The 27,698-nt window shown below is 36.6% G+C and overlaps 1 protein-coding gene across 3 annotated transcripts in view; it reads left to right on the top strand.

Moving 5' to 3' along the window:
- The window catches only part of THSD7A (thrombospondin type 1 domain containing 7A), a 454,120-nt gene that overhangs the window by 344,286 nt on the left and 82,136 nt on the right, over window positions 1-27,698 (top strand). For all 3 annotated transcript variants that reach the window (XM_037836795.1, XM_037836794.1, XM_037836796.1), the window contains exons 7-9: window positions 3,689-3,883; window positions 16,986-17,220; window positions 21,839-21,954. In XM_037836795.1, coding sequence (XP_037692723.1) covers window positions 3,689-3,883; window positions 16,986-17,220; window positions 21,839-21,954 — 546 coding nt within the window. The remainder of the gene's footprint in view (window positions 1-3,688; window positions 3,884-16,985; window positions 17,221-21,838; window positions 21,955-27,698) is intronic.

The raw sequence follows: 27,698 nt of genomic DNA, 5'->3' as shown, positions 1-27,698 counted from the left end.
TTTCCTGACTTCTTTGTGGACAAAGACTCATCCATCGGTAACTGCCTGGGTATTTTGAGTTCTTCTACCACCAGACAGTTAAAAGAAGGGCTGAGGAATTAGAACTCAATTCAAAATTCTCTTGTGGTCAAAGTTTTGCTATTTGAGATAGGTAACTTGAACTTTCTGAGTCTGAATAGACTTTATAAATAAAAAAGTAGATATTAACACCTATGTCAGAAAGTTTTTGTGAGAATTACATGAGATCTGTAGCACAGTGCCTGACACAAGATGGGCATTCAATAACTATTCACTGAATGAATGTTTTCATCTACATATGCTAAGTAGAAAGAGAAGTATAAAAGGAAGTCCCACAGAGAAGAAAATAATATTAGGTATGAGATCCAGATGAATTTGATTTATACAGCTGTCCCTTGAAGAGGCCTTCTGATTCTAATCAAGCCACAAGAGAACAAAATCCAAAAGTTCCTGGAGCATTGCTTCCCAGATTTTCTCTGAGGCCAAATCGTTTTAAAATGCAGGTTCTGATGCAATGGGTGGGATCAGAGAGACTGTATTTCCAGCAAATTCCAGATGATTAATATGCTGCCCATGTACTGACTACACTTTAGTAAGGTCTTGGGCATTTGAATACACAGCAATTTAAGAAATACTATACTTAGAGCCATGTTTTTCTAGTTCAACATTCTGTTCCCTGGCACAACAGCTTAAAATTCACTCATTCATTTAGTCACTTAACGAATGTTACTTAGTGGGCACTATGTGTCAGTCATTGTTCTGGGTACTATGTATAAAATAAGGGATAAGACTGATAAGTTTTCATGCTGACATAGGAGTTTTAGTGTAGTGGTGGAGTCAGGCAATAAACATGTAAAGAAATAACTAAGTAATTCCTGGTGATGATTTAAACTATAAAGAAAATAAAACAGCATTATTGTGAGAGTGCACTGAAGGTCAGTGAAGGCTGTTCTCCGTGAAGAGTTGAGAAGTCTACGGCTTGACCTCCGAGTTTCATGCAAAGGGAGGAGAACGTGCAAAGGCCCTGAGGCAACAGTGAGCTTAATCTGTAAGTGGGAAGTGGAGGGAAAAAGCCCTATGGCTGGAGTATATGACATAATATGAATGGGAGAGAATGTTGGCCATGATATCAGAAAAGCACGCAGGGTCAAGATCACACCTGACAGAGTTGAGAATGCGGTAAGGGCTGAAATTACCAGGGAAATCTTTGTGAAAGACTTCGGATCTGAGGCAGGTTTTGTCAGCTCCACAGAAGATTAAGGTGTGCTCTCTGAGGAGAAGGAATGTATGCGTACAGGAAAAGAAAGGCACCCAACTACCAAAACAAAACAAGTAAAAACGAGCTAAAATAAAATATAGGACACAAGTAGAAAAAAGAATAACTCAAAAAACCAGAAAGGTTAAAATTGTATATCCCTCATTGAACAGTGATACATTGCATCGTACAGAAACACTGCACTTACCCCCTGTAAGTTAATCTAATAGCACACTTGTAGCAAACTGTCAATTGTCACAGAATGAATTAGATTTTTCTGAGTAGAAATGGTTGGGTGACTACTATAAAAGACATACAAGTGTAATTCTTGCTTAACTATAGCTGTATCCTCAAACTTGCTTTGCATTCCACAGAACATGGAAATATAGGGTAGGTGGGACAATAAATGACAGCAATGAACAAAATAAGATATATGCAAGCCCCACTTGGACTAAGAAAAAATGGGGGCAGGAAAAAAAGTCATCATTATTATGTAAGTTTTAAAATGTTAAATCATTGTGCTGTAATGATTTTTTTGTACTCTGCCTACCTATATATCAAGTATTATATCATATTGTTTTATTAGGATATAAACCAAGCCCTAAAGCCAATAAAAGCACAATTTGAAAGAGCGCCAATAGAATCTTCAGAGTAACTAAAGAAGAATGAATGATACAATAATGATTCAATTGTAATTTCAATGAATCTTCCTTACTTAGTGAGAAGGCCTTGCAAACTAGTGGCTATTAACGCCTAAGTGCTTTCCAATTGACTTTTGATTTTGCCTAATGATTTAGGGCCCTGAAAACTAGTAGCTATTAATATGTTAGAACATTTCCAATTGACTTCTGATTTTCTTTGTGTTTTTCAAGTATGTCAATAAAGGATGCACATTAAATGATGCTCCAAAACATCCATCAGTGAGAAATAGCTTTGAGTTATTTGTCTAAAAGGGATGAGAAATGGCATGGTTGTTCACCCCTTCTCACCTGAACATCTGGTACCCTGAGGCACACATTTCATCCATAATTATAGTTATATTCTGTGGCAAAATAGCATATTAATTTTGCTTGTTTGTCTATATTTCATCTGTTTGCATTGACCTCATTATCAACTAAGTCACAGAGTTAAAACTTTTTCTCATATTTCCTTTTGGCCATTTATTTATAACTCTTTTGGTTATCTTTGGCAGTTATAAACAGCATACTTGAGTGATTGTATCTCTCACTCCTTTCATTCAACAAATACTAAATGAGTGTCAATTTTTTTGCCGATCTCTATGCTAGGCACTGAGGATATGATCATGGTCAAGACAGATAGACCCCTAAACAAGAAAATGCCAAGGAGGGAATATGAAAACAATAAAACCATATTTGAAGCAGGTGGGTGGATGGTGGGATCAGAAAAGGTTTCCCATGGAAATTTATTTTTAAACCAAGACTGAAAAAATGAGGAGTTAGCTAGACAAAAGAAAAAGTGTATGTGTTGAAACCAAGGATCCAGGCATGGAGAACATCATATAAGAGCTCAGAAGAGAAAAAGCCTAGGATGGTTAAAAAGTGAGAACTGTTAGTCAAGGGAATGAGATGTGTTCCACATGCCTAGAGCTTCAAGGACAAAGGGAAGGAGTGGAGTGAGATAAAACTGGAAAAGGAAACAAGAGCCAGGTCATTTGAAATCCTGTACACTTTTAAGAAATCTCATCTTAATCTTAGGAGAAATAGGAAATTACTGAAGAGTTTTAAGCACTAGAGTGATATCATCTTACTTTTGCCATTTATTTGCCTTGTCTTTGTTCTCTCCCTCTCTCCATTTGTCCACCTCATGCAGTGGTTTTATAATGCTGTCCTATCATTTGCATTTCTTGGTGATCCGTATCTAACAAACTCAATTTTTTATAAAAGGAAAAGGTTTCCAATTGTACAAAAATAAATTCTCTGGGTGACACAAGAGAGTTTGCAAAATACAGATACCTGAGTTGGTTCCTGAAAATGTATGGCACATGCTATGGGTATATTCCCTATTTATTTATAAATGATGACTCAGCTCCAGTAAAGAAGGTAACATATTTCAATGATGCTCCTTATTTCCAGCCTAATATTATAAGTATAAATATCACTTAAAAGATAGGTGTCTTTAGCATATAAATATTTTCAGCAATACGCTTGATCTACATCTAGGCTTTAGGTAAAAAAAAATCTCCTTTGTGGGGCATGTGTGTGTGTGAGTACTTGTGGCATTTGTCTAACATCCAGCTGCATGCAGTCTCTCTTTTGATAACGAATATATTGGCTTTGTTTTTAATGAGGAACAAAGGGGAAATAATCTAATTTGTCTGGGTGCCCATCTGGTTTCAATTGCTCATTTTACATTGACTTAACAATGATAGACTTTTGGTGACTGTGTCTTTCCCAGGAGAAGGAGTTGACAGACAGCTGTGCAGAGATGCCATCTTCCCCATCCCTGTGGCCTGTGACGCCCCGTGCCCAAAGGACTGTGTGCTCAGCACGTGGTCTGCCTGGTCCTCGTGCTCACACACCTGCTCAGGGAAAACCACAGAAGGGAGACAGACACGATCACGGTCCATTCTGGCTTATGCAGGTGAAGAAGGTAAGGTCATCAGCCTCCAAAGGACTTGGGTTCCTTTGGGAAGTTGTCATGCATTTTCTTTATGTAGCCCGGATGAGATGATCTATGAAAATCAACCACCAGAAACCCAGCAATCAAAGATTTATTGTCTGTTGTATTGGGTGGTTTGGTTCTGTTCATCAAAATTAATGTTGAAAATGTATCTTTAATAAAAAGAGGAAAGCCTTTTAAAAGTGAACTCACTTCATTTTTCCCCTCCTAATTCAAGGTTTCTTCTACTCCAAGGTGTTAAAACTATAAAAAGGTCTGAAAATGGCTCCTCAAATTCCAGAAGTGAGGCATCACTGTTTTCTATTTAATCAGGTTTTTTTCCTTCTAAAAATCACACTTGACCTTCTCATAAATAGGCGTGTATTCCAAATAAAGTTAAAATATTAAAAAGTAAGTACCAGCAGCACTACTTCTTTTTTTTTTTTTTTAATTCAGTTTTATTGAAATACATTCACACACGGTACATTCATCCATGGTATACAATCCACTGTCCACAGTATGATAACATAGTTATGCGTTCATCACTACAATCTATCTCTGAACATTTTCCTTACATCGGAAAGAACCAGAACAAGAATAAAAAATAAAAGTGAAAAAAGAACACCCAAATCATCCCCCCATCCCACCCCATTTGTCCTTTAGTTTTTATACCCATTTTTCTACTCATCCATCCACTAGATAAAGGGGGTGTGATCAACAAGGTCTTCACAATCACACTGTCACCCCTTGTAATCTACGTTCTTATATAATTGTCTTCAGGAGTCCAGACTGCTAGGTTGGAGTTTGGTAGTTTCAGGTATTTACTTCTAGCTATTCCAATATATTAAAACCTAAGAGGTGTTATCTATATAGTGCATAAGAATGTCCACCAGAGTGACCTCTCGACTCCATTTGAAATCTCTCAGCCACTGAAACTATTTCGTCTCATTTTGCATCCCCCTTTTGGTCAAGAAGATACTCTCAGTCCCACGATGCTGGGTCCACATTCATCCCTGGGGGTCATATTCTGCATTGCCAGGGAGATTTACAACCCTGTGAGTTGGGTCCCACATAGGGGGGAGGGCAGCGAGTTCACCTGTCGAGATGGCTCAGTTAGAGAGAGAGAGGGCCACATCTGAGCAACAAAGAGGTACTCAGGGGGAGACTCTTAGGCACCATTACATGCAAGTTTAGACTCTCATTTGTGGTAATGAGCTTCATAAGGGCAAGTCCCATGCTCGAGGGCTCAGCATATCAAACCGCCAGTCCCGATGTTTGTGACAACATCAACACCAGTCCAGGTGAAGATGTCCAACACATCCACACCTTCCCCCAGATCCTCAGGGCTGGGGAGGGGGAGGCTGTAAATATATTTTTTATTATCTGTCCAAATTGCTCTGGGATGTGTCACTATTTCACTCCGGCCTATACTAACCTACCGTATCTCACTTCCTATTCAAAGTTCCATGCAATTGTGGTGTTTGAACAAATCGACTGTAGAGTTGTACCATTTAGAAAATTTAGATCCTGTACCAAATAGATATCTATTCCCTTGGTCTCATATGGAAGTTGAAGTTTTAAAACACAATCAGTTTCAACCTTTACCCTTTGGCCTGGCTTGCCCTGGTCTTAACCAGACCTGCTTCATTCATATCACTAATTGAAGTCTGGGCTGTTTTTCAGCTTTTTTTTTTTTTTTTTTTTTTTTTGACAGTGGCTGTATGCACTAATACTGACATTCATATCTGCCGAGCTCTAGCTCTGAGTTTCAGGTGTCTCAGAGATATGCATTGTTCCAGAGACCAATCAGGTTATACGCTAGGGGATCAGCATCTCAAAGTTTAGAGATAGGCATTACAATTGAGAGATAGAGTTAACTGCTGTAAGAGCTTACAATCTAGGGACTGTTACAATTATTATGTCCACATTAGGCTATGTTCTAAGATTCAATTCTGAGTTTACACATTGTGGTTAGTCCATATTGGTGAGGCATCATCCCTCTCACCATGTTTTCTCCAACACTTTTACTCCCATATATATATTTTCCTACAATTTTATAGAGTTATATTCACATACCATACATTTATCCACAGTGTACAATCAGTTGTTCATGGTATCATCATAAAGTTGTGCATTTATCACCACAATCAGCACTTGAACATACTGATTACTACAAGAAAAAAAAAAATTTTTTTTTAGCAATAATAAAAAAATGATAAAAAGAAAAATAACATGTCATACAATACAATATACTAGTAAGGACAGCAAATAACACCACTACCAAGAATCCCATATTCCTCCCCTATATACCCCTCTCATATACATTTGGCATTGGCATATTGCCTTTGTTACATTTAATGGAGGTATGTTACAATGTTGCTGTTGACCATAGACTCCAGTTTGCTTTGATTATGTTTTTTCCAGAATACCATCCCCTTTTCAAATTTCTATATGGTTGACATTCATTTGCTTTCCCACATGCAAAAACATTTTTATATTTGTATATTTAATAACAGTCATTGGCCACTCCAGTTTTTGCCACGTTATACAGTCCCAGTCTTTATCATCTATCTTTACCTCTGGTGTCATACATTCTCCTATCCCACCTCTTTCAGCTTTACTCACAGACATCTTCAGTGTACTTACAATACCGTGCTACCATCACACAGTATTATGCTATCTATTTCTGGATCTATGCAATCAATCCTAAACATTCTGTAGTCCTTCAGCATCAAATGGCTGATCTCTGCCCTCTTTCTATCTCCTGGTCGCCTGTGTTGTCAGCTTTTAACTCCCAAAGTTTGTTCATGAATGTCTGCTCATATTAGTGAGACCATACAGAATCTGTCCTTTTGTTTCTGGCTAACTTCACTCAATATAATGTCCTCAAGGTTCATCCACATTATTACATGATCCATGTCTTTGTTCTGTCTTACAGCTGCGTAATATTCCATCATGTGTATATACCACAGTTTGTTTATCCACTCATCCTTTGATGGACATTTGGGCTGTTTCCATCTCTTGGCAATTATGAATAACGCTGCAATAAACATCGGTTTACAAATGTCTGTTTGTGTCTTAAGTTTCAGTTCCTCCGAGTATATACCCAGCAATGGAATAGCTGGGTCATATGGCAAATCTATATTTAGCGTCCTGAGGAACCTCCACACTGTCTTCCAGAGTGGTTGCACCATTCTACATTCCCACCAACAATGAATAAGTGTGCCTCTTTCTCCACATCCTCTCCAGCACTTGTCATTTTCTGTTTTTTGGATAATGGCCATTCTGGTAGGTGTGAGATGATATCTCAATCTGGTTTTGATTTGCATTTCCTTAATAGCCAGTGAAGTTGAGCATTTTTTCATATGCTTTTGAGCCATTTGTATTTCCTCTTCAGAAAAATGTCTGTTCATGTCTTTTGCCCATTTTTTAATTGGATTGTTTGTCTTTCTTTTATTGAGATGCAGGATTCCTTTATATATTCGGGATATTGAACCCTTATCTGATATGTGGTTTCCAAATATCATCTCCCATTGTGTAGGTTGCCTTTTTACTTTTCTGACAAAGTCCTTTGATGTACAAAAGTGTTTAATTTTGAGGAGATCCCATTTGTCTATTTGCTCTTTGGTTGCTCGTGCCTTGGGTATGAGGTCTAAGAAACCACCTCCTATCACAAGATCTTTAAGATATTGCCCTACATTTTCTTCTAGAGTTTTATGGTCTTTGTGCTAATGTTTAGGTCTTTGATCCACTTTGAGTTAATTTTGGTATAAGGTGTGAGATGGACATCCTCTTTCATTCTTTTGGAAATGAATATCCAGTTCTCCAAACACCATTTATTGAACAGGTTGCTCTTTCCCAGTTGCTTCGGCTTCACTGCCTTATCAAAGATCAGTTGTCCGTAGATGTGAGGGTCTACTTCCGAACACTCAATTCGATTCCATTGATCAGTATATCTGCCCTTATGCCAGTACCATAGCAGCACTACTTCTTAACTGAAAATTATGTGGATTTTCTACCATTCAGGCTTCTGGATATAAACACTGAGATTCAGAAGTCTCATATGTAGATAGTGTTCATTTTTAAAATATGTTGCTCCTAAATCACTTTACCCTATTTGGTGAACAGACATGTTTTGTCACATATTCATACCTCACTTGTGCGTGCTTTATTGACAAGAAATATTAGAATGTTGGTAATTGTCTCTCAAGCTTTTATCCAAATGCTAATTTGGCCTCTGTGTGACTGGGTGATATAATGTCATACTTAATCTTGTCGTTCTGAAAAATAGCACAGGAGTAAAGAAAGCATAGAAGCAAATCAAGTTCTACCACATTAAGGCATGTTCTTCCTCAGGAAAATAGGTGTATGGTATTTAAATATTATCAAGTTGAGTGACCCTTCTCTTTATTCACAGGTAGTATTGATAAAGATTTCTATTTGTGGTAAGCGAGTGTTTCTCTGTATATCTCCCTAAATAGTCAGTATTAGTTATCAGAGATTTATGGGATTACCTATATCTTGTAAAAAAAATTTTCTGTTTATAAGGTATTTTAGTTGTAGAAACCTGAAAATGTTCTTATTTAGTCAAACTTGCTATCTATGTATGTAACACCTATGCAAAAATATGACCAATTGAGTGAAAATTTTTGGTTATTTCACTTGAGTGAAAATTTTTGCAAATTAAAAAAAGGCTACTGATGGAAAACTTTAGAATTTTCATTATAAGGCCCAGAAACTTTTTTCTGATCACCTTAATGTAAACACTTAACTGCTTGCTACAAAAAAAAAGTCCATCTATTGAACTTGCCTAAAGAAAAATAGAACCTTTTAGAGAGAAAATTATACTCTTTGTGTTGTTGAGCAGTAACTCTAACCTTGTATAGATTATATTTAGACTTCAAACTCTATCAGCTCAGATTATGTCTTGGGCTTCATTAAAATTACATCTGTGGTCACCCTGCTTCCTGTAAATCCATTATACTCTGTAGACACTTGCTGTGTGACTGGTAATGAGTGACTTTTCACCCTCTGAGCCACATGGCAGGGATTTTGCCATGCTTGCAAAACTCTCCAGATCATTATTTCTATAGACATGATGTTTCACACTGAAAGGTCATGAAATGTTTTAAACGCAGGAATTTATGACTACTCTTTGATATTCATCATCTACTTAGTTTGAAAGGGTGGGGCATCTATAATTTTTAATTAAGTCTAGTAGTTGCATTAGACTCAAGTCATGCTAGAAAATTACCAATGTTTATATAGTAAATCAAAAAGGCAGGAAATTCAAAACAATTTTAAAAAGAAACCAAAGAGAAAACTCTGCCAATGTTGAATCTGTGGCTGGCTCTGTTAATAATATTTTTTTTTGTAAATATTATTATTACAAAAACTGGTATAATTATACGAAATATTTAATAGAGAATTTATCATTCAGAAGTATCTATTTAATACCTATTGTTTACTAGAAACTGAAACACATTTTCTCTTCCTAAAAATAGATTGTTTCTAATTCTGAGCTATTGTTTTAAATGATTTTGGAGCCATATTTGCACAAAGTTTTAAAATGTTTAATATGTTTTGCTGCTAATTAGGTAACCCTTGATAATCCTATGCAAAAGTAGGTCATTCTATTATTCCCCAAGAATTAGTGTTTTGTATGAGCCATAAATGTTGTTAGTTTTCTGTATTATCAGAAATTTACTGTGATATCCTTAAAGGAAATGACTACTTTAGGAAAATTATTTATTAAGCATTTAGACTTGAAATTATTTGATTTTCTGGTGGAATAGCTAACAGGGTAAGTCCACATTCAAAGTATTTATTTGGATTTATAAAATATATGCTGCAACCTATACTTTTGCTTATCTCAGCCAGAACTTCACCATTAAACATTATGCTGTAGATTAGATAACCTCTAATGTTAGTAGCAAACATCCCAGGTTCAGTAACTTAAAGGAACAAAGTGTCTTTATTACTTCCTCATGGGAATTTTGCTGGAGGTTTGGGTAGCTCTCCAGGGCACTCTGTCCTCCAGAAAATGGCTCCGAATTGCACCTCTGTGTCACATGTGCTTCTAGAGTCCCCATGCCAGGGAAGAAGATAGCTGGAGAGTCCCGCATCAGCAATTAAAGTCTTCTGTCCGGTAATAGTTTACATCATTTACACTCGCATTTTATTGTTATAGCAGTTCATATAACCATGCCTAACTTCAAGAGAGGGGTTAATAAACCCTACTTTGTGCTAGAAAGAGAGAACTGGTAATAGCCCTGATTTACTCAGTCCATGTGTGTGTGTGTATGTGTGTGTGTGTGCGCTTGAGTGAGTGTGTGTGTGTGTGAGAGAGAGAGAACGAGAGGCAGGGAGCGGGGGCTGGGGGAGGAAGGACTCTTCCATATGGTGGATAAACCAGGTCTCTCTGTTGTTAAGATGTTATAACTTTTGTTGATCATTGCTTATTCCACTTGAATGAATAAAAGAATAATAGAATGGCACTTTCTCTTCCTCATATTTTAATTCTTTCTTTTCTTGTTCCTTTCCCTCTCCTTCCCTTCCTTTCCTTTTTAGTGACTCTGTCCCTTCCTGAGCTATTCTGTCCGAAAGGCTATTAGGGAGAGCCAAGAAGTCGGGCATCTGTGTCAGCAGGCGGGAGGTCTGTGGTGGTCTAGAATGGGTTCTCAGAGCCCAGCTTGGGAGAGACAGGGTTGTGGCCTGGCATGGGTGAAGAGGGAGCATATGGGATGATTGGGAGGGAGAAGCAGCAACCTAACACATAATGCCAGAGCACAAGCAGAGGGAAGAGCCTGGCACTGAGGCAGCCAGCCTAGTGTGGGGTGTTGGAGACAGGTGGGAGTGAGGAGGATTTCTGTAATGTGGAGTGGCCTGATGCAGCATGTCCGAGGATGGGCAAAGGAAGATATCCTGTGGGGAAAGCCGTGGAGATGGCAATGGTAGATGAGGGAAATTGACCAGATAAGTAAATGTGTTAAAGATAATGGGAGTCAGGTTTCTTATTGTTGGAGAAGGGAGTTACAAATGTGGTAAGAGAGAAAACTAGATTAAACCCTGTGGTATAGGATTGAAATTGGAAGTTATCAATGTGAATTCATGGTGTTCAACATATGAAGAGAGAGAAATAAATATAAATGTAAATGTCTAAATATATGTTCATGTATCTCTAGCTCTGTCCCTGAGAGGGTCTGGGAGCAGCAAGACCCCAACCACAATAAGCACATACAGATCCCAGACCTTGGTTTCTAATACCATTCTTGAGTAAAACCAACCAGAAGTCCTTGGAGATATGGCTGATTCTGGGCTGAGATAGGAAAAATGTGAGATGTGCCTGGAGGATCTTGTGCCAGAAACTAAGGTACAGGAGGACGTGTAAAAAAGCCACAGAAGCCAGCTTGAAGGGTCTCCCAGTGACCACATATGGGACAATTGGAATACTGAAATAAAGACGGATAGCAACAGATCATAATCCATTAAATAAGATAGGAAACCATGGATCCATTCTGATAAAAATAATTAAATGAATAAATTGAAATTTGACAAAGAATATTATATCTACATGGACTCAAGTATGTCCCTTATGGAGAAGTCTGGCAGACACCATCTTAATCCTGTGAGCAAAATTAACATTATCAATAATGGAACAAATCAAAACCATGTGTCCCTAATGCAATGCAATGAGAACGAAACAGGTCTGCGATATTTCTGTCAAAGATGCATAAACAGAATATAATCATGAGGAAACATCAGACAAACCCCAATTGAAAGACATTATGCAAAATAACTGGCCTGTTATCTTCAAAAGTGTCTAAATTATGAAAATTAAGGAAAGCCCAAGGTACTATTCCAGATTGAAGGAAACTGTCAAGATATGGCATCTCAAGGCAACACTTGATTCTGAACTAGATCATTTGCTATAAAGGATATTTTGGAACAGTTGGTAAACTCGCTTGGAATTTGAGGATTAGATGATGATCACATACCAGTGTTGATTCCTGATATCCTGATTTTGATTATTGTGTGTGAGTATGCATAGGAGAATGTCCTTGGTTATAGGAAATATATACTAAAATATTTAGGGTTATGTGGACTCATTTCAACAACTTCTTCCAAATGGTCCAGGAAGAAAATTTATTGATACTATACTTTTTGTTTTTTTTGTAATTTTGAGGTTGGTTCATAATCAAAACATAAAAAAAAATTAGAGTAAAAACAATTTTATACTTGCTTTCTACACAATCTTGGAAAAGATTGTATAATCTATTCTCAACAATACAAAAAAAAAAAACTGTCATGAAATGCTTCTTATTGAAATATTGTCATTTGGAAACCAAATCAAAATGGTATGAACTGGAGTTAGTTGATATACCGGCAAAAGTAAAAGTAATCTTTCCATTTAGAAAATAAAATCTTACTTCTTAATCTTGGACTTCTTCTAGTTAAATAAAATTGGCAATTTACTTGTGGACTTTGTGTGATACCTTAAGGCAGAAACCTGCCTTCTGCCTTCTATAAACTGTGAGATCAGTCCCAAAAACTACTTTAAAATTATATTGAGAAGTTCTAAAAGGAAGCAATTTTTTAAATACTTAAGTCTGGCATATTTTTCTAAATAGTAGCAGGTTGAATTTGAAACAAAAATTTTAAAATTGATGCTAGTTTTTTAGCCTTCTCAATTTTTGGATTCATTGTTGCAGGTCCTTAACAAACTTGGTAAAAAAAAAAAGAGAGAGAGAGAAATAATTTAGAAATGTTTTCTTTCCTTGTTAATAACAACTTCTGTTACTTCTCATTATGTAGCTAATTATCCTTGCAGAGCAAGAAAGAGAATATTTATTTTTGCAAAGTTCAAAATGACCTGATAGTATAAAATCATCAGCCAAATTTTAATGTGCCTTTACACCTGCTTTACTCATGCAGAGAATAGAGGCAAATTAAAACAGAATTATGTCAATTTTTTCTCAGATAGTAAGTAGTCTATCATAATTATATTTTACAGTGCAAAACATTAAGGAAGGAAATATTTCTATTTTAAGTTGTTCATTTTTTACATCCAAGAGCCAGGGAGCCTCTATATTTTCAAGAGAAATTTGAAGAACCTAGGACCCACTTAATGTATGTATGTACACACACATACACTCCTCCCTCCCCCCCCCCAACTCTGGCTTCTAAGTAAATACTATCACTTCCTCAATCCTCTGCAATTGACCTTGAAAAAGAAGTCTGCTTCAATCTACCTCTACAAGACCACCGCACAGGATTAATGCAGACCCCACAGTGGGAAGTCTTCTATCTCCTTTTGCAAAGGAAAAAGAAAAGGGAGAGAGATGTGTGCTACCGAAGAATCTCCTGACGTTTTCTGTAGCTAATGCTCTACTAATTCAGTTACCCCAAATCATGCCCTTGTCAGTGCTTGCTTCACTCAGCAGTGATCTGCTATCAAAGAGATTGGGCTAGAACAGCAGGCAAAGTGAGAACCACCTGAAAACTGTAATTCAAACTATACTCATCATCTCTTTGTAACACGAGCTCAGTGCACTTCCTTATCCTTCTTTCCAGCTACCTCCCTTTGTGAACTCTACATTCCAGTGCACTACATCCGTATTGCTAATTCCCAAAGTCATACCTGCTCGCATGCCATTGTTCTTATTTATTTTTTGGTTCTACTTAGATAATATTCTACCTTCTTTCTCTCCCTTCTGAGACCTCTGCTTGTTAAAATCCTTTTCCTTCAAAACTCGTATCAATTCGTCCTTGTACCTGAGGCATTCTCAGTTCCCCAAAACTCATGCAATTTCCTGCTCTTGAATCCCAGTTATACTAAATACTTCTCGATATAATTATACTCTACCTGGAATTACATTTACTAGTATACTTGCCTAACCACTCACCCACCCCCACCCCACTACTGGATTATGGAATCTTTGAGAGTAGCAGTAACTATTTCTAACCCCTCTAGGTATCCCTTGAAACACCCCACACAAACACTGCACACAGCACTCAATACATATATATATCCAATCATTTTTTTGAACAAGGTTTTTTTAAATTATATAAATTGTAAGGCCATTAATGCCAGAATCAGAAATCGCATTGCTCTTTATTTCTTGTCTCAAATGTATGCTTTAAAAAAAAAAAATGAGAGAGGAAAGTTTCATGTAATAGTTGTTATTTTTATGTTGACATGTAAGTTTATTTACGTAACAGAATATCATCAAGGTCTTATAAAGTCCTCTTTGACAGAATGAAAGAAAATTTAAATAGTTGTATTAGTACAAAGCATATATTTATATGTTTCAGTGGCTTTTTAAAATATGTACTTATTACTAATTTAGCCACAGGTCACCTTTGTAATTTCCCTATGGAAGTATTTCTGGATGTCTGGAATTAGATCCTCCTATAAGTAATTTAATATGATACTGAAATATCAATTTTTTACTGTAAAATTATTTCCCAAACATCATGATGAGGCTGGACCAACCGATTACTCCAAGCCATGCTTTTGAAACTGCCGGGTCATCATTATAATTAAGACCACATTGGGGCTTATCTGTGCATTTATCCTAATATCAGACCAAAACTGCTGATGTGGCTTTAATGTGGATTGGGGCATTATGTCTGTAAACTTAACAGCTATCTAGCAGTTCGTGGATACCTTATGCTGATGTTGTGGCAGTCATTATTGTTTTTTTTCCAAAGCACACCAGTCAATTCTAATGCCAAAAACAATCCAGAGTTTTTAAATCAAAGTTTTAACAGCATGCTAATACTCACATGTTTAAGTGGGAGTAAGTAAAGAAATTAATTTTTGTAGAAGATCAGTAATTTAATCATGAAATATGAAGGTTTGGATAAAACGGTTATATAAAATACATATGTATTATGTCTATAATTAACATGTGTTTGTCTGAGAGATGACTTGGTAAGTCCAGAGCCTCAGGTGATGGGTAATAGGGTGATCATTTACTTCTCCCCAATTCAGTTAGTGTGTTTTAGGATTCATTCCTATTCAAATCCTAAACTTCTACCCAGAGGCTGCCAGGGCCACCGGGCCATGTAATGGAGTATAGGATATGAACTGTGACAGATGTTTTCACCTTGGTGAAGCAGGGGACACTAATGAAATGCTATTTACACAGATTATGCTGATGTTTGTCCCACATTCAACATGGCATAAATGATTCTAAAGTGCAAGTTCAGTTCTCACATAAACTGCCTACTGATATATTTGCTGAATAAAACAGTGTACTTAATCATAAATTAAGCTTAGGATGTGGCCAATGGCTTCGTTTATAACTTTTGTCCAAATCTCAAACCTCTTGGGTCGGCTTCTTATTAGGGGCACTAGCCACTGAATCGCCTTTTCTTTTTATTTTAACTTTTGTTAAATAATCATCTAAAACCCAAGTCTTATTATAGTCAACCTTTCTTCCATTTACTATTGGAAAAATTTATTATATACATCCCAGGTTCCCATCAGTCCTTATCAACAACCAATTATTTTCTATTCCTAAGAATGAAATCCAGAGGCTATATATTTTCCAATATATCAAGCTGTCAATAAGGCAAGCCACAAATTCCTTCAATTCTCTGCTTTTAACAATATAGGCCTATTTTTTCATAATTGGTATTCTAAATAGCATACTGCAAAGCAACTGGGCCCCATCACTTCCGGGCTGTCACATCATTTAAGCTGCACAGGCTCATCCGCTTAATAATATTTAACTCATAGAACAGTTGTGAACAGGAAATGTGTTTTATACTTATTATGGGACCGGTACAGTAAAAAATGGTTCCATAATGATAACTCCCACATCATATCCATTAATTTAAAAATGCATCCTTTTTGCCCTTTAACATCTCTGGAATTGTCATATCTTACAGTGAATGCATTTTAAAACCTCTCTGGCCAAGCCAAACATATGACATAGTTGTCATTACTTGAACATGTGAACTTGGTTGTTATTTATTCCTGGTGGCAATAGCAGTCCCATAATGTTTCTGCCAAAAGCAAGCAAACGAAAAAAAAAAAGGGGGCCATTTGAGGAAGGAAAATGAATCCTTGTTGTTTGCTTAAAGCTTTCACTGACACTTTTTTGGTGTAATGTAGAAGGCAACAGCTTCAAAACTTAAATGAGTATTCGTATCCTGGAAGCAAATCCCAGAGACACCAGGGGGACAGATTTTTAAAAATGCTGCATCACCGACATCTTGATGTCACAGAACATTACAGGATAGGAGGACACAGACTTGGAAAAGTGAGAGTTAAAATGTGACTGGAAACTTTGGACTTTGAATGTGAAGAAGTTTTAGGAATTCCCTAACCAATTTCTACCTCTTATATATTCCTTTTTCTGTATACAGAAGAGTAATGTATTAAACTGTAAATTGGTCTAAAATGCTATCACAGGGAGTTTAAAATAAAAATTCGAGTTGATAAAGCATTGTATGATAGTTTAACTTGAAGTCATTTTTCTTTGGGACACATAAAATAATGGTGTGTCACATAGCCCAAGGCATCTTAGATTTGGAGAAATATGGTTTTATCATTACTAGATGCCTTTTCCAGTAGGGCTCTGGCAGAGCATAGTGCAATATTCAATTATTTCAGAAAACTCTATTTCTAATCACCATGAGCCGCATACATTAAGACATGTATGTGTTAAGTAGCATGTTAGAACCTGGCATTAACATTTTCAGTTTGGGGATAACATTTGAAAACACACCGAGTTTTCTCCATCCCGAGTCTCAAGCTCATGTTTCTCCTGGTTGACACTATCATTGGCTCCATGTGTACCTCATTTTCAGCTTCTCTGAAGAACAATGGCCTCTTTCTTCATAGCCTCCAAAAGCAAATATCATGTATATGCTGCATAGTTTATATTTTAAACCAAACCATGCCAAATATGGTAAGATTAGTATGTAACTTGCTTACCTAGCAGTATGCTGGTCAAATGCTACTAGACAAATGAGTGGCAGGTATGATGGTTATTGCTAGCCATGTTAACTCCAAAGAACAGAGAATGGTGAGGTGCCTGTGGGCACCGTATCTAACTGCTACTCTTGTCCGTTATCACAGGTGGAGCGCAGTGTCCCAACAGCAGCGTTTTGCAAGAGGTGCGCAGCTGTAACGAACATCCCTGTACTGTGTACCACTGGCAGACTGGTCCCTGGGGCCAGTGCATTGAGGACACCTCAGTGTCATCCTTCAACACGACTACAACTTGGAACGGGGAGGCCTCTTGCTCCGTGGGCATGCAGACAAGGAAAGTCATCTGCGTGCGAGTCAACGTGGGCCAAGTGGGACCCAAAAAGTAAGGGCTTTCGAATAACAGCAGTAAATCCTGTGGTCAACCATGCGGGGGATTGGCTCGGGCTTCACTTGCTTTGTGAAATGGAGCATTTTGATGCTCGTCACACCTGTCATCAAGAGTAAGATTTGTTTGTTTCGAATGTCAGCTGCTGATAATGTTATAATAGCCTCAGAGTCCTGTGGCTGGAATCCATAAATTCTGGAGAAACTTTCTATCAGGGACATACTTTCTGTTTTTATAGTAGCACTTTCTGCTTTTATTAAGCCAGTGAGGCAATGAAAGAAGTGCTTGCTCTAGGCCTGGCTGCTCAGTAATGACAGTAAATGAAGTGTTGGCGTGCCGGTCACCAATGACCTCCTATAGACCTGTAGGCTATGGAGACCGCCAATCTAATTTAAGTGGGTAGTAGCCTCCTCTGATGTGCCTTCCGTTTCCCCTAGAAAATATGGTATCAGAACTACTGAGGCCAAACTTATTACATTGTCCAATGGTTAAAAGAGTAAGCGATTTACTTCCAAGAGAGAGACTTGGGATAGAATGAGCTGTTACGATAAGTAGAGAAACTATCAGTTTCTCACTGTGGTTACAAGCATTATAATAAGAAGGCAAACAATTTGCTAGAGGGAAGGACAACAAGTGGAGAGTTGGCATACTTTAAATGCCTTATGAAAAATACAACTGGAAACAAATAACTGGACACAATTGGGCTTATTGAGTTAGAGAAAATTAATTAAAAGCAATCAACTCTAAAAATATATTCCTGGGGGAGGAGAACCTACTTATCTTTTGAAATTCAGACAATCTGAATCTTTTAAAAGTCAAATCATCTGAATCGTGTGAAACCAAAAAAGTAGAAACAGTGAATTTTGCATAGGTATAAAAGTGGCCTGTTTTCCAAATATTTAGCCAAGTGGTGAAGTATTGGGTATGATCTTGAACTAGCCTACTTAACTTCTTCTGGTTCAGTTTTCAATTTGTTTGGAGGACTAAATGAACAAACAGTACTGAGAGCATTCAGTAAGTGTTAGATATTATTTCATTTTAAGAATTTGAGATACTTAGTGTTTTCAGGGCATGATAATATGTAGCTGATGTATGGAGAACTCCAGGGGGATGAATAGAAATCCCATTATGAGTTATTTTTTTCTGGCCAGTGTTCCAGACATTAGAGATATTTTTCTCCATAATTTATTTATTATTTTCTCCATAATTTGTTTATTATAAAGTTTGAAATTATGAAACATATTACAAAATATATGCCATAAGAAATTTGAATAAATTGAGAGACTATTCCACATGCTTAATGGGTAGCCTCGAACCAATATTTTAATAGAAATTATGCTAAAGTTGTTCTATGAATCCAACACAGGAAATTAACATGCAGTGTATTGAAATTCAGTAGTGGTAACGGCAGACGCTTAAGTGCTAAATCCTAGAGGATTGGGAGCTTTACTGGGACAAGCACAGAGGTAAAAACATTCACTGCAAATTGTTACAACCTGACCTCTCTGGCATGGAGCATGGTGGAAGGTCATTGTGCTGAGCTTCTGTAAGTAAGCTCACTCCATTCCTGTTTTATAATCACTCTTCAAATGTTGCTATTGATATTTTCATCACTTGCCCAAACTATAAAATATTATGCCTTGAAATGGATAACAGCAAGCAAGTACATTTGTTCAAGCCTGTGAGTGAAAAAGCCTGCTGTATTAGCTTCATTAAATCATTTAATAGGAAGGGTATCCTGTAACCCATGTCAGACCATACAATAATCCATTAAAAATTTGCTTTACCCTTGCAGCCTTTATTCAATGACCTCTATGTAAGTACAGATTGGTTAAATCAGATAGATTTATTTTGCCCTAAAACTGTGGGAAATTAAACAAATGCCATGAATTTGGGGGGAAAAAATGTTACTGCCCGTCTCTATAAATGCTAGGCTAAATTCAATGAATGCTTTTCAATTCCAGGCATTTGAAACAAAAATGCAAATAGAAACCTTGTTTTAAACTTCTCTTAATAAAACAGATTACTGTGCAATGGTAAAATCAATGTTATTGATCTTGTCTATCCTCCCAAGTAACAAACTCCAAGTCCTATCACATCTGTGTAATTTGACCTTGAATAAGATTTGGGGGAAAATCAATCTCTTGATTTAAAACACAAATGCTAAATACAAACAGTACAAAGGAGAAAAGAAGCATGTTGACTGAACCAATTGCCTCTCCAAAGGAAGTCTGAATTAGTTTTATTGGATGTAATCTAAGCTGTATAATTTATCTTTCTGTGTTCATTTAACAGCTTTGTTGTTAGTAATTTTGTTCTCCACAGTTAGCCAGCTATCTTGCTGTGGATATTTCTGAACGAAAACAAAATATATGAGGTTGTCAGTGATAACATTGTAAATTCCATTGATTTAGTCAGGGTTAAAATTTGAAGAGCATGCACTTGAACAATGCCCTTCTGTTGTTAAAGTTATAAAATTGCCTCTTTGAAGAGGATTGCTTTCAATAATGATTATTAACCAATAATTCCATCATTCCAGAAGAATTAGCTGGATTATATGTGGGATTTTGCCATATAATGTTTCCTGGATAATAATGCATGTTAAATGTACTTCTAATGATTTACAGTCTATTACGCAAGTTAGGAAAAATCCAAACTTATCCTCAGTGAAAACCAGGGAGATTATTTCTTTTTAAAATGTTGGAGCCTATATATATATATTTAAATGCATGTCACAAAAACATCAGTAGTTTAAAGTGGGAGAGGAAAGCATGTATCTATATAATTCAGTAAAGTATAGTATTTAGGTATGAGATAGGACATGTAGATAATTTTAATACAAGATATGTCAAAATTGAAGTGTCAGCAAAGTGCTATAACACTTATGGGAAATATATTAATGGTGTTGATTTTTCCACTCATAGTTCATTTCTGAAACCTGATAAACTTATTTGATGAAAGGCAGTTTATCTTGACATGCAAAAAAGTTGGCTTCCTCCATGTGGAATACTTTTAAATCCCATTTTCCACTAATTTGCCAAGTTATTCCAGGAAGAGTTATCTTGGTTGCCTGGTTTATTTCTTCTTCAACTCTTAGCTTACTTGGCAGAGATTTATATAACCTCAAAAGAGAATTGCTTAAGAATCAGAATATTGAGTTACTTTTAATCATTTGAATTATTTTATTATATTTTGTTGTCCTAATATTTGTCTTTTTCTAGTGTTAATATTTGTGGCCAGCACGGACCAGAAACAATATTAAAATTAAGTCATGAAACTACATGGAAGAATTTGTGGATCTAGAACTCATATAAGAATATTATGAACACGTTAGTTCATTTAGATCTCATATATCAACTTCCTAAAATTATCTTTTAGGAAGTGGAAACTTTATATGAATAAGACATTTTAGTGTTTTATCATTCTTCTCTTTGTCTGTCCCCCAATAAATATTTTTTTGCTGCTTTTTAAAAATAATAATGTAGTGATTTTTGCTATGATTTATATTAAGCTCACCATATTTTATTTTTCTATAAGTTACTGATGGAATTTTTAATGCAATTTTATTGAGATATACTCACACACCATATAACCTGTCCAAAGTATAAAATCAGTGGCTCATAGTATCATCGTATAGTTGTGCATTCATTGCCACAATCAATTTTCAAACATTTTCATTACTCCAAACTAAAGAAAAATATATAAAAAATGAAAAAGAAATAAGAACATCCAAACCATCCCTTATCCCCCTCTAGTATTTATATGTTTTTGTCATTATTTTTTTAGTCATCTGCCCATACACTGGTTAAGGGAGTTTTCACTATCACACAGTCACACAATGAAAGCATTACAGTTATACAATTATCATACTGATGGAATTTTATGTTTTATTTATTGTTAATTTTTTTGTTTCTGAAAAAGAAATTGCAATCTTTTAAAGTTTAAAAAAATCTGAAGTCCCATAAACTGAAACTAGAGACAAAATGGAAGAAAAAAATAAGAGTAGAGACACTAAAGAAAACCAGAAAAAAAAGAAAAAAATGGCTTGTCGTAATAATCTATACACTTTTGTTATTTTATTACTTATTTATTATGAGATATATAGCTATAATTGCAATATTGTTTTTGAGTATGTATTCAGTATAGTCAGTTTATTATATAGAAATTTATTTTATGCCATACATATTTTGCAAAAATAAAGTGTAGAATAACCTAGAAACTTACAATAAGCAATAAGGCTATTTAGGTTACACAGAAATGTAAAACTGACAAATTGAATTCCCAGAAAATTTCTTATAAAGCATATTAGCAAAGACATATTTTCAATGGAGAGATTATTGGATGGGGATAAGGTAAAATTATTACATTTTGTTTATATAGCATAATTACTCTTAATAAAGTTGCATACCCAACTCTGATATGCTTTGTTGATGTCCAATTTGAAAGAATTAATGTAGTTGTATCGTTCTTGTCAAAAACAGAAAGTCTCCTGGAATTTAAATAATGCAGAATGGTGACTGTTTAGCAATTTTAAAAATGAAAATCCTAAAGATAATGAATGGTCTGGTTTCCTGGATGACTTTGGAGGCCTACTAACATCTTTTGCTTTTCCCAGGTGTCCTGAAAGCCTTAGGCCTGAGACAGTGAGGCCTTGCCTGCTTCCTTGTAGGAAGGACTGTGTTGTGACCCCATACAGCGACTGGACGCCATGCCCCTCCTCATGTAAAGAAGGTATGGGCTGCAGGGCTCTGAAGACTCTTCACCTACCAGGCACAGTCCGTAGGAATTCCAAGGTCGTATGGCTGAGTAATGTCTATGATTCGGCATGGCTGTGTAATTCTGGGTTGCCATGAATGTCATGCAACTTTGGAGCCCCCTAGACAATACCGTAGCTTTGGAGTACCAAATAGTTGAGTTTATGCCAAAAACAGACTTAAAATATTATGATACAGATCAAAGTGAAAAGATTCTAGACTCTACTATAGTAATAGTGTCTATTTTTATATTCTAAAAGAATGTGTAGTGGTCTTATATAATTCAAAAAGAGTGTATAGTGATCATATCAGTACATGTGGCTTTGAACTTATATAATGGCCAGTAACAGCCATGGGTTGAGATCTATCACAGATTCAATTATCAGACCCAAAAATGGGAAAGAGAAAAATGACTGAATTGTTCTTCTGCCAACACTTAATGTTCCATGAGGCATTTACCAGATGAGACTTTGTTTCCAGTTTGGTTTGATTTTGCTTTTATCCTTTTATCGTGCACAAAGCCCCTTTAGTGTCATGTCAGAGAACTTGGTTAGACTTTCCACATTCTCCAGGCCAGAGCCCTTTCTCATGGCAGCTCTGAGATATCGACATACTCCCGGTGACTTATGCAATAACAGTGCAAATCTCTATGTCCTAAATACAAAGGATGCTGACTCCTATTTCTTATTTTACATGCCCAAAAATAGAGTTTCTTTTTCTTAAATTCTCTTTTTGCTTTTATTTTGCTTATGCTTCTTGACTCTCACTAGAGATTTTAAGAATCAACCTCTAGCTTAACAATGAAACAACTTTTTAAATTGCCAAAAATTATTTAAATTCTTAAAATATTATGAGATGATGAATTTAATCATGGCTTGTTTTCACACTGATTATTTTATAGAGTTGAAACATGAGTTCCACTTATGCTTTTTTTATTGTTAAATATCCTTGAAATATCTTATACAGTTAAACTACAAAGAGAGCAACAATAGAAAATTTTGATTTTAAAAGTCATTTTAGGCATCTAAAGAGCCTTTGAGAGAAAAGCACTTATAAACCTAAATTCTTTAAAGAATATTAGTGGCACTAAATTTGCTAATAAAGCAATGTCATAATCTGACATTTTTTCCAGATTTTCTTCTCTTATCTGTTTTCTTAAAAACCTAATATCCCTTGGTTTGGTCAGAGCCAGCAATAGAATTGTACTTTCTTGTAAGTTGATATTTCTGTAATAATTGTTGGTTATTCATCAACTTAGATTATCAAAATGAAAAAGGTTATTCATGGAATTCATATGCTTGTAAATTTTATTCTTGATATTTTATACTTGATAATATATTTTAGTATGACATAGGATCATTTACTAATAATTCCAAAACATATGCAGTTTCTTTTCAAGGAAATGGTTAATAATTTAACTCAAATTTAAGATTTTTAGATGACACTTTTGGAAGTGGGAAAGATGTTTGCTCTTCCTTATATTAGCCAAATATTAAGCAGTTACTTTAAAATAAAAGTTGACTTGGTCTAAAGTATTTCAAAAATAAATAAATGAAAGAAGGAAGGAAAAAGAAAAGAGAAATGACTCTATTAAAGTGATTTCTCGGTGATCACTCCTATATAGGAAGACTCAAGTAAATTTCTCTTATTTCTTTAGATATTCGAAAATAATTTGGGTTATTAGTATGTATCCTGGAATTAAGAACCATCTTAGTAGCCTAGAAATTTTGTACTGTACATTTTTGAAAAGGCATTCATGATCTTGTTATGTATACTATGTATTTGGAAAGCAGAGAAAAGAGGAAATTTACTCATAAAAATAGTGTAAGTGAGAATCTAATACTGTACTTTTACTTTGATCTCTGCTGATTTTGACTGTACTAAGAAAGTGATTTACTCTTCTCTGTTCCCTCACTTACACAATAAAAATAATCTTAGGTGACAAACTGTAATAACTCATATAAGGTACTTTAAACAAATTTTAGGAGTAGATGAAGGAATAGATTGTAAATGCTATGCATGTGTTAAATGACTGAGTATTTGTCTAAGTATATGCATGAATATTTCTGAATTACTTATTGATTCTTTTATATAACTAGCACACTGGTGATCCTGTAGAAAAGATGTAGTGTCTGTCTTGAAGGAAACTTTGATCTCAGTTAAAAATAGACCAGAACATTTAAGATTTGCACGATTCAATAAAAAGATTAGTGTGATGCTTTGAAGCTGTTATGTACCCCAGAAAATCATGTTCTTGAAGCTAATCCATTGAAAGTAGGGTCTTGTGGTGAGTAGGATCTTAACTTAATATGTGACCCACCTCATCCAGGGTTAGTCTCAATCCTCTTACTGGAGCCTTTTATAAGAAAATGAAGTTCAAAGAGAGAAAACCACAGACGCAAGAAGCTGAAAGCAAGGAAACCCAAAGAGAAAGGAGAGACCAGCAAATGCTGCCGCATGCCGCGCCATATGACAGAGGAGCCCAGGATCGCCGGCAGCCAGTCTTCAGGGAGAAAGCATCACCTAATGATGCCTTGATTTGGACATTTTTTCTCAGCCTCAGAAATGTAAGCTTGTAAGTTAATAAATACCCATTGTAAAAGCCAACCCGGAGAAACTAAGAGGGCGGCTAGGTGAGACAGGGCAAAAAAACATCTCCGTGAAAAACACTAGATAAAAACCAGAAAGTGACCCAGAATACCGGTTACATCGATGTGCCAGCTGGATGAGGTCTGCTGGTACCACAGGGGCTGTATACTTGGTGAAACCGGGAGTCTGCATTCTGAAATGAGTGAGTAAGCAGGCTGGAAGACCCACAGCCACGCAGCGGTGTGGGGAAGCCAGGGGTTGGTGTTTGGAGACTGACTCGTTCTTTAAAAAAAAAAAAGGGAAAAACCCAAGAGCGGCTGCAGTTGTGACAGTGGGAACCATGCAGTAAAACACAGCAAGAGAGGGCTGGGCCAGCCTCTCGGTGTCTGGACTGAAGGATAGCCCGCTGCAGATATCCTCGGGACCAGGGGAGCGGAGGGGAGAACCAGAAGCAGAAAGAACCCCGCGGCTAGCAGCTGGCTCCCTGGAGGGCTGGATAAACTCCTGCCCGGGGCCATTCCCAGAGCCCAGAGCCCCGCCAGTTGTCCCAGAGCTGGGAAGGAGGAACTGTGCAAGGAGGAGGGGGTTGAGACACCCTGTTCGGCCATCTTTGCATCAGGCTGAAAGCACCCCTGCACGGCCTGGCAGCCTGGGGCTTCCCTTGAGGGACAGTGTGTACTGGTGACGTAGCACAGCATTCCCTCGGCAGAGGTCCTGGAGGATCGCGGCTGGGAGGGGGGGGCCTGCTCAGAGAACCCAGGGACACTATGCCAAGTCCAGTGGTTTGTGGGACAGCGAGAGAGAGGGTCTGGGGCTGAAATGAAATGAAGGCTTAGACTCTTGTGGTGGCCTTGAATCTCCAGTAACCTGGGGGATTTGAATATTAAAGCTGCCCTTCCTCCCTGGCCACCCGGACACACGCCCCACATTCAGGGTGGACGGCTCCAGCAACACACCCAAACTGAGTTCTCCAACTGAACCCCACAAGAATCATTTTCCCACACACCCTGGGGACAAGGTTGAGAACTGACTTGAGGGGTATAGGTGACTCACGGACGCCATCTGCTGGTGAGTTAGAGATAGTGTACACCACCAAACTGTGTTTCTGGAAAATTAGATTGGTATCTTTTTTTTACAACTTGAAAGAACCTATTAAGCAAAACAAATGCCAAGAGGCCAAAAACAACAGAAAATCTTAATGCATATGATAAAACCAGATGAAATGGAGAATACAATTCCAAACACCCAAATCAAAATATTAGAAGAGACACAGTACTTGGCACAATTAATCAAAGAACTACAATCTAGGAACGAAAACATGGCGAAGTATTTAAAGGACATCAAGAAGACCATGGCCCAGGATATAAGTGACATAAAGAAGACCCTAGAAGAGCATAAAGAAGACATTGCAAGAGTAAATAAAAAAAATAGAAGATCTTATGTAAATAAAAGAAACTGTTGGCCAAATTAAAAAGACTCTGGATATTCATAATACAAGATTAGAGGAAGTTGAACAATGTCTCAATGTCCTAGAAGTCCACAGAACAGAAAATGAAAGAACAAAAGAAAGAATGGAGAAAAAAATCGAAAAAATCGAAATGGATCTCAGGGATACGATAGATAAAATAAAACATCCAAACTTAAGACTCGTTGGTGTCCCAGAAGGAGAAGAGAAGGGTAAAGGTCTAGAAAGAGTATTCAAAGAAATTGTTGGGGAAAACTTCCCCAACCTTCTACACAATATAAATACACAAAGCATAAATGCCCAGTGAACTCCAAATAGAATAAATCCAAATAAACCCACTCCGAGAAATATTCTGATCAGACTGTCAAATACTGAAGAGAAGGAGCAAGTTCTGAAAGCAGCAAGAGGAAGGCAATTCACCACATACAAAGGAAACAACATAAGACTAAGTTGTGACTACTCAGCGGCCACCATGAAGGCGAGAAGGCAGTGGCATGACATAAATTTAAAATTCTGAGAGAGAAAAATTTCCAACCAAGAATACTTTATCCAGCAAAACTCTCCTTCAAATTTGAGGGAGAGCTTAAATTTTTCACAAACAAATGCTGAGAGACTTTGTCAATAAAAGACCCTGCCTTACTTCAGATTCTAAAGGGAGCCCTACCAACAGAGAAACAAAGAAAGGAGAAAAAGATATAGAGAATTTTAACAGACATATATAGAACTTTACATCCCAAATCACCAGGACACTCATTTTTCTCTAGTGATCATGGATCTTTCTCCGGAAGGGACCTTAAGCTGGGACATAAAACAAGTCTCAAGAAATTTAAAAAAATAAAAAATTGAATATACTGAAAGCACGTTCTCCAACCACAATGGAATACAAATAGAAGTCAATAATTTTTGAATTGAAACTCCACTATTTACTTCCTACATGATATAAAATACACAAACTCTAAGGACAAATCAGTGGTTTTGAACTCAATGTAAAATGTATAATTTTAGACAACTATTTAAAGGTGGGGGAATGGAGGAGTATAGGAACATAGTTTATATGTCCTATTGAAGTGAAGGTGGTCTCAAAGAAAAACAAGATTGTTATGGATTTAAGAGGTTAATTTTAAGCTCCACAGTAAACACAAAGAAATTTTCAAAGAATATGACCATAGAGATGAAAAGTAGAGTATGGGTTAAGAGAAACGGGGGAAGGGGCAATGGGGAGTTAAGAAATGAATGTAGGGTTGCTGTTTGAGGTGAAGGGAAATTTCTGGTAATGGATGGTGGGAAAGAGCATTACAACATTCTAAAGGTGATTAATCCCACTAATGGAATGCTGGGGGGGCGGGGAATGGGAAGATTTAGGCTGTATATATGTTTCCACAATTGAAAAAAAAAAAAAAAAAGGCAGTCTAAATAGACAACAATTGAATGCCAAGGATGAACCTGGATGGGATCTGAGGATGGAGGACAGGAAGCTCAAAGGGTCACAATTGAGACATAAGGAAAAGGAAATATAGAATGTAAGCTTTGTATCATTGTTGAATCTCTTGTACTTCTTAGCTGTGCTTAATGGGATTGCATAAAATAATGTTCTTGTTCATGGGAAGTGTATGTGAATTATAGTGTTTGTTCAAGGATGTGTGCAGCTAGCTCTCATATGTTCAGAA

This window comes from Choloepus didactylus, chromosome 5, assembly GCF_015220235.1.
Source record: "Choloepus didactylus isolate mChoDid1 chromosome 5, mChoDid1.pri, whole genome shotgun sequence".
Taxonomy (NCBI): domain Eukaryota; kingdom Metazoa; phylum Chordata; class Mammalia; order Pilosa; family Megalonychidae; genus Choloepus; species Choloepus didactylus.
This window is presented reverse-complemented; position numbering and strand designations above follow the sequence as displayed.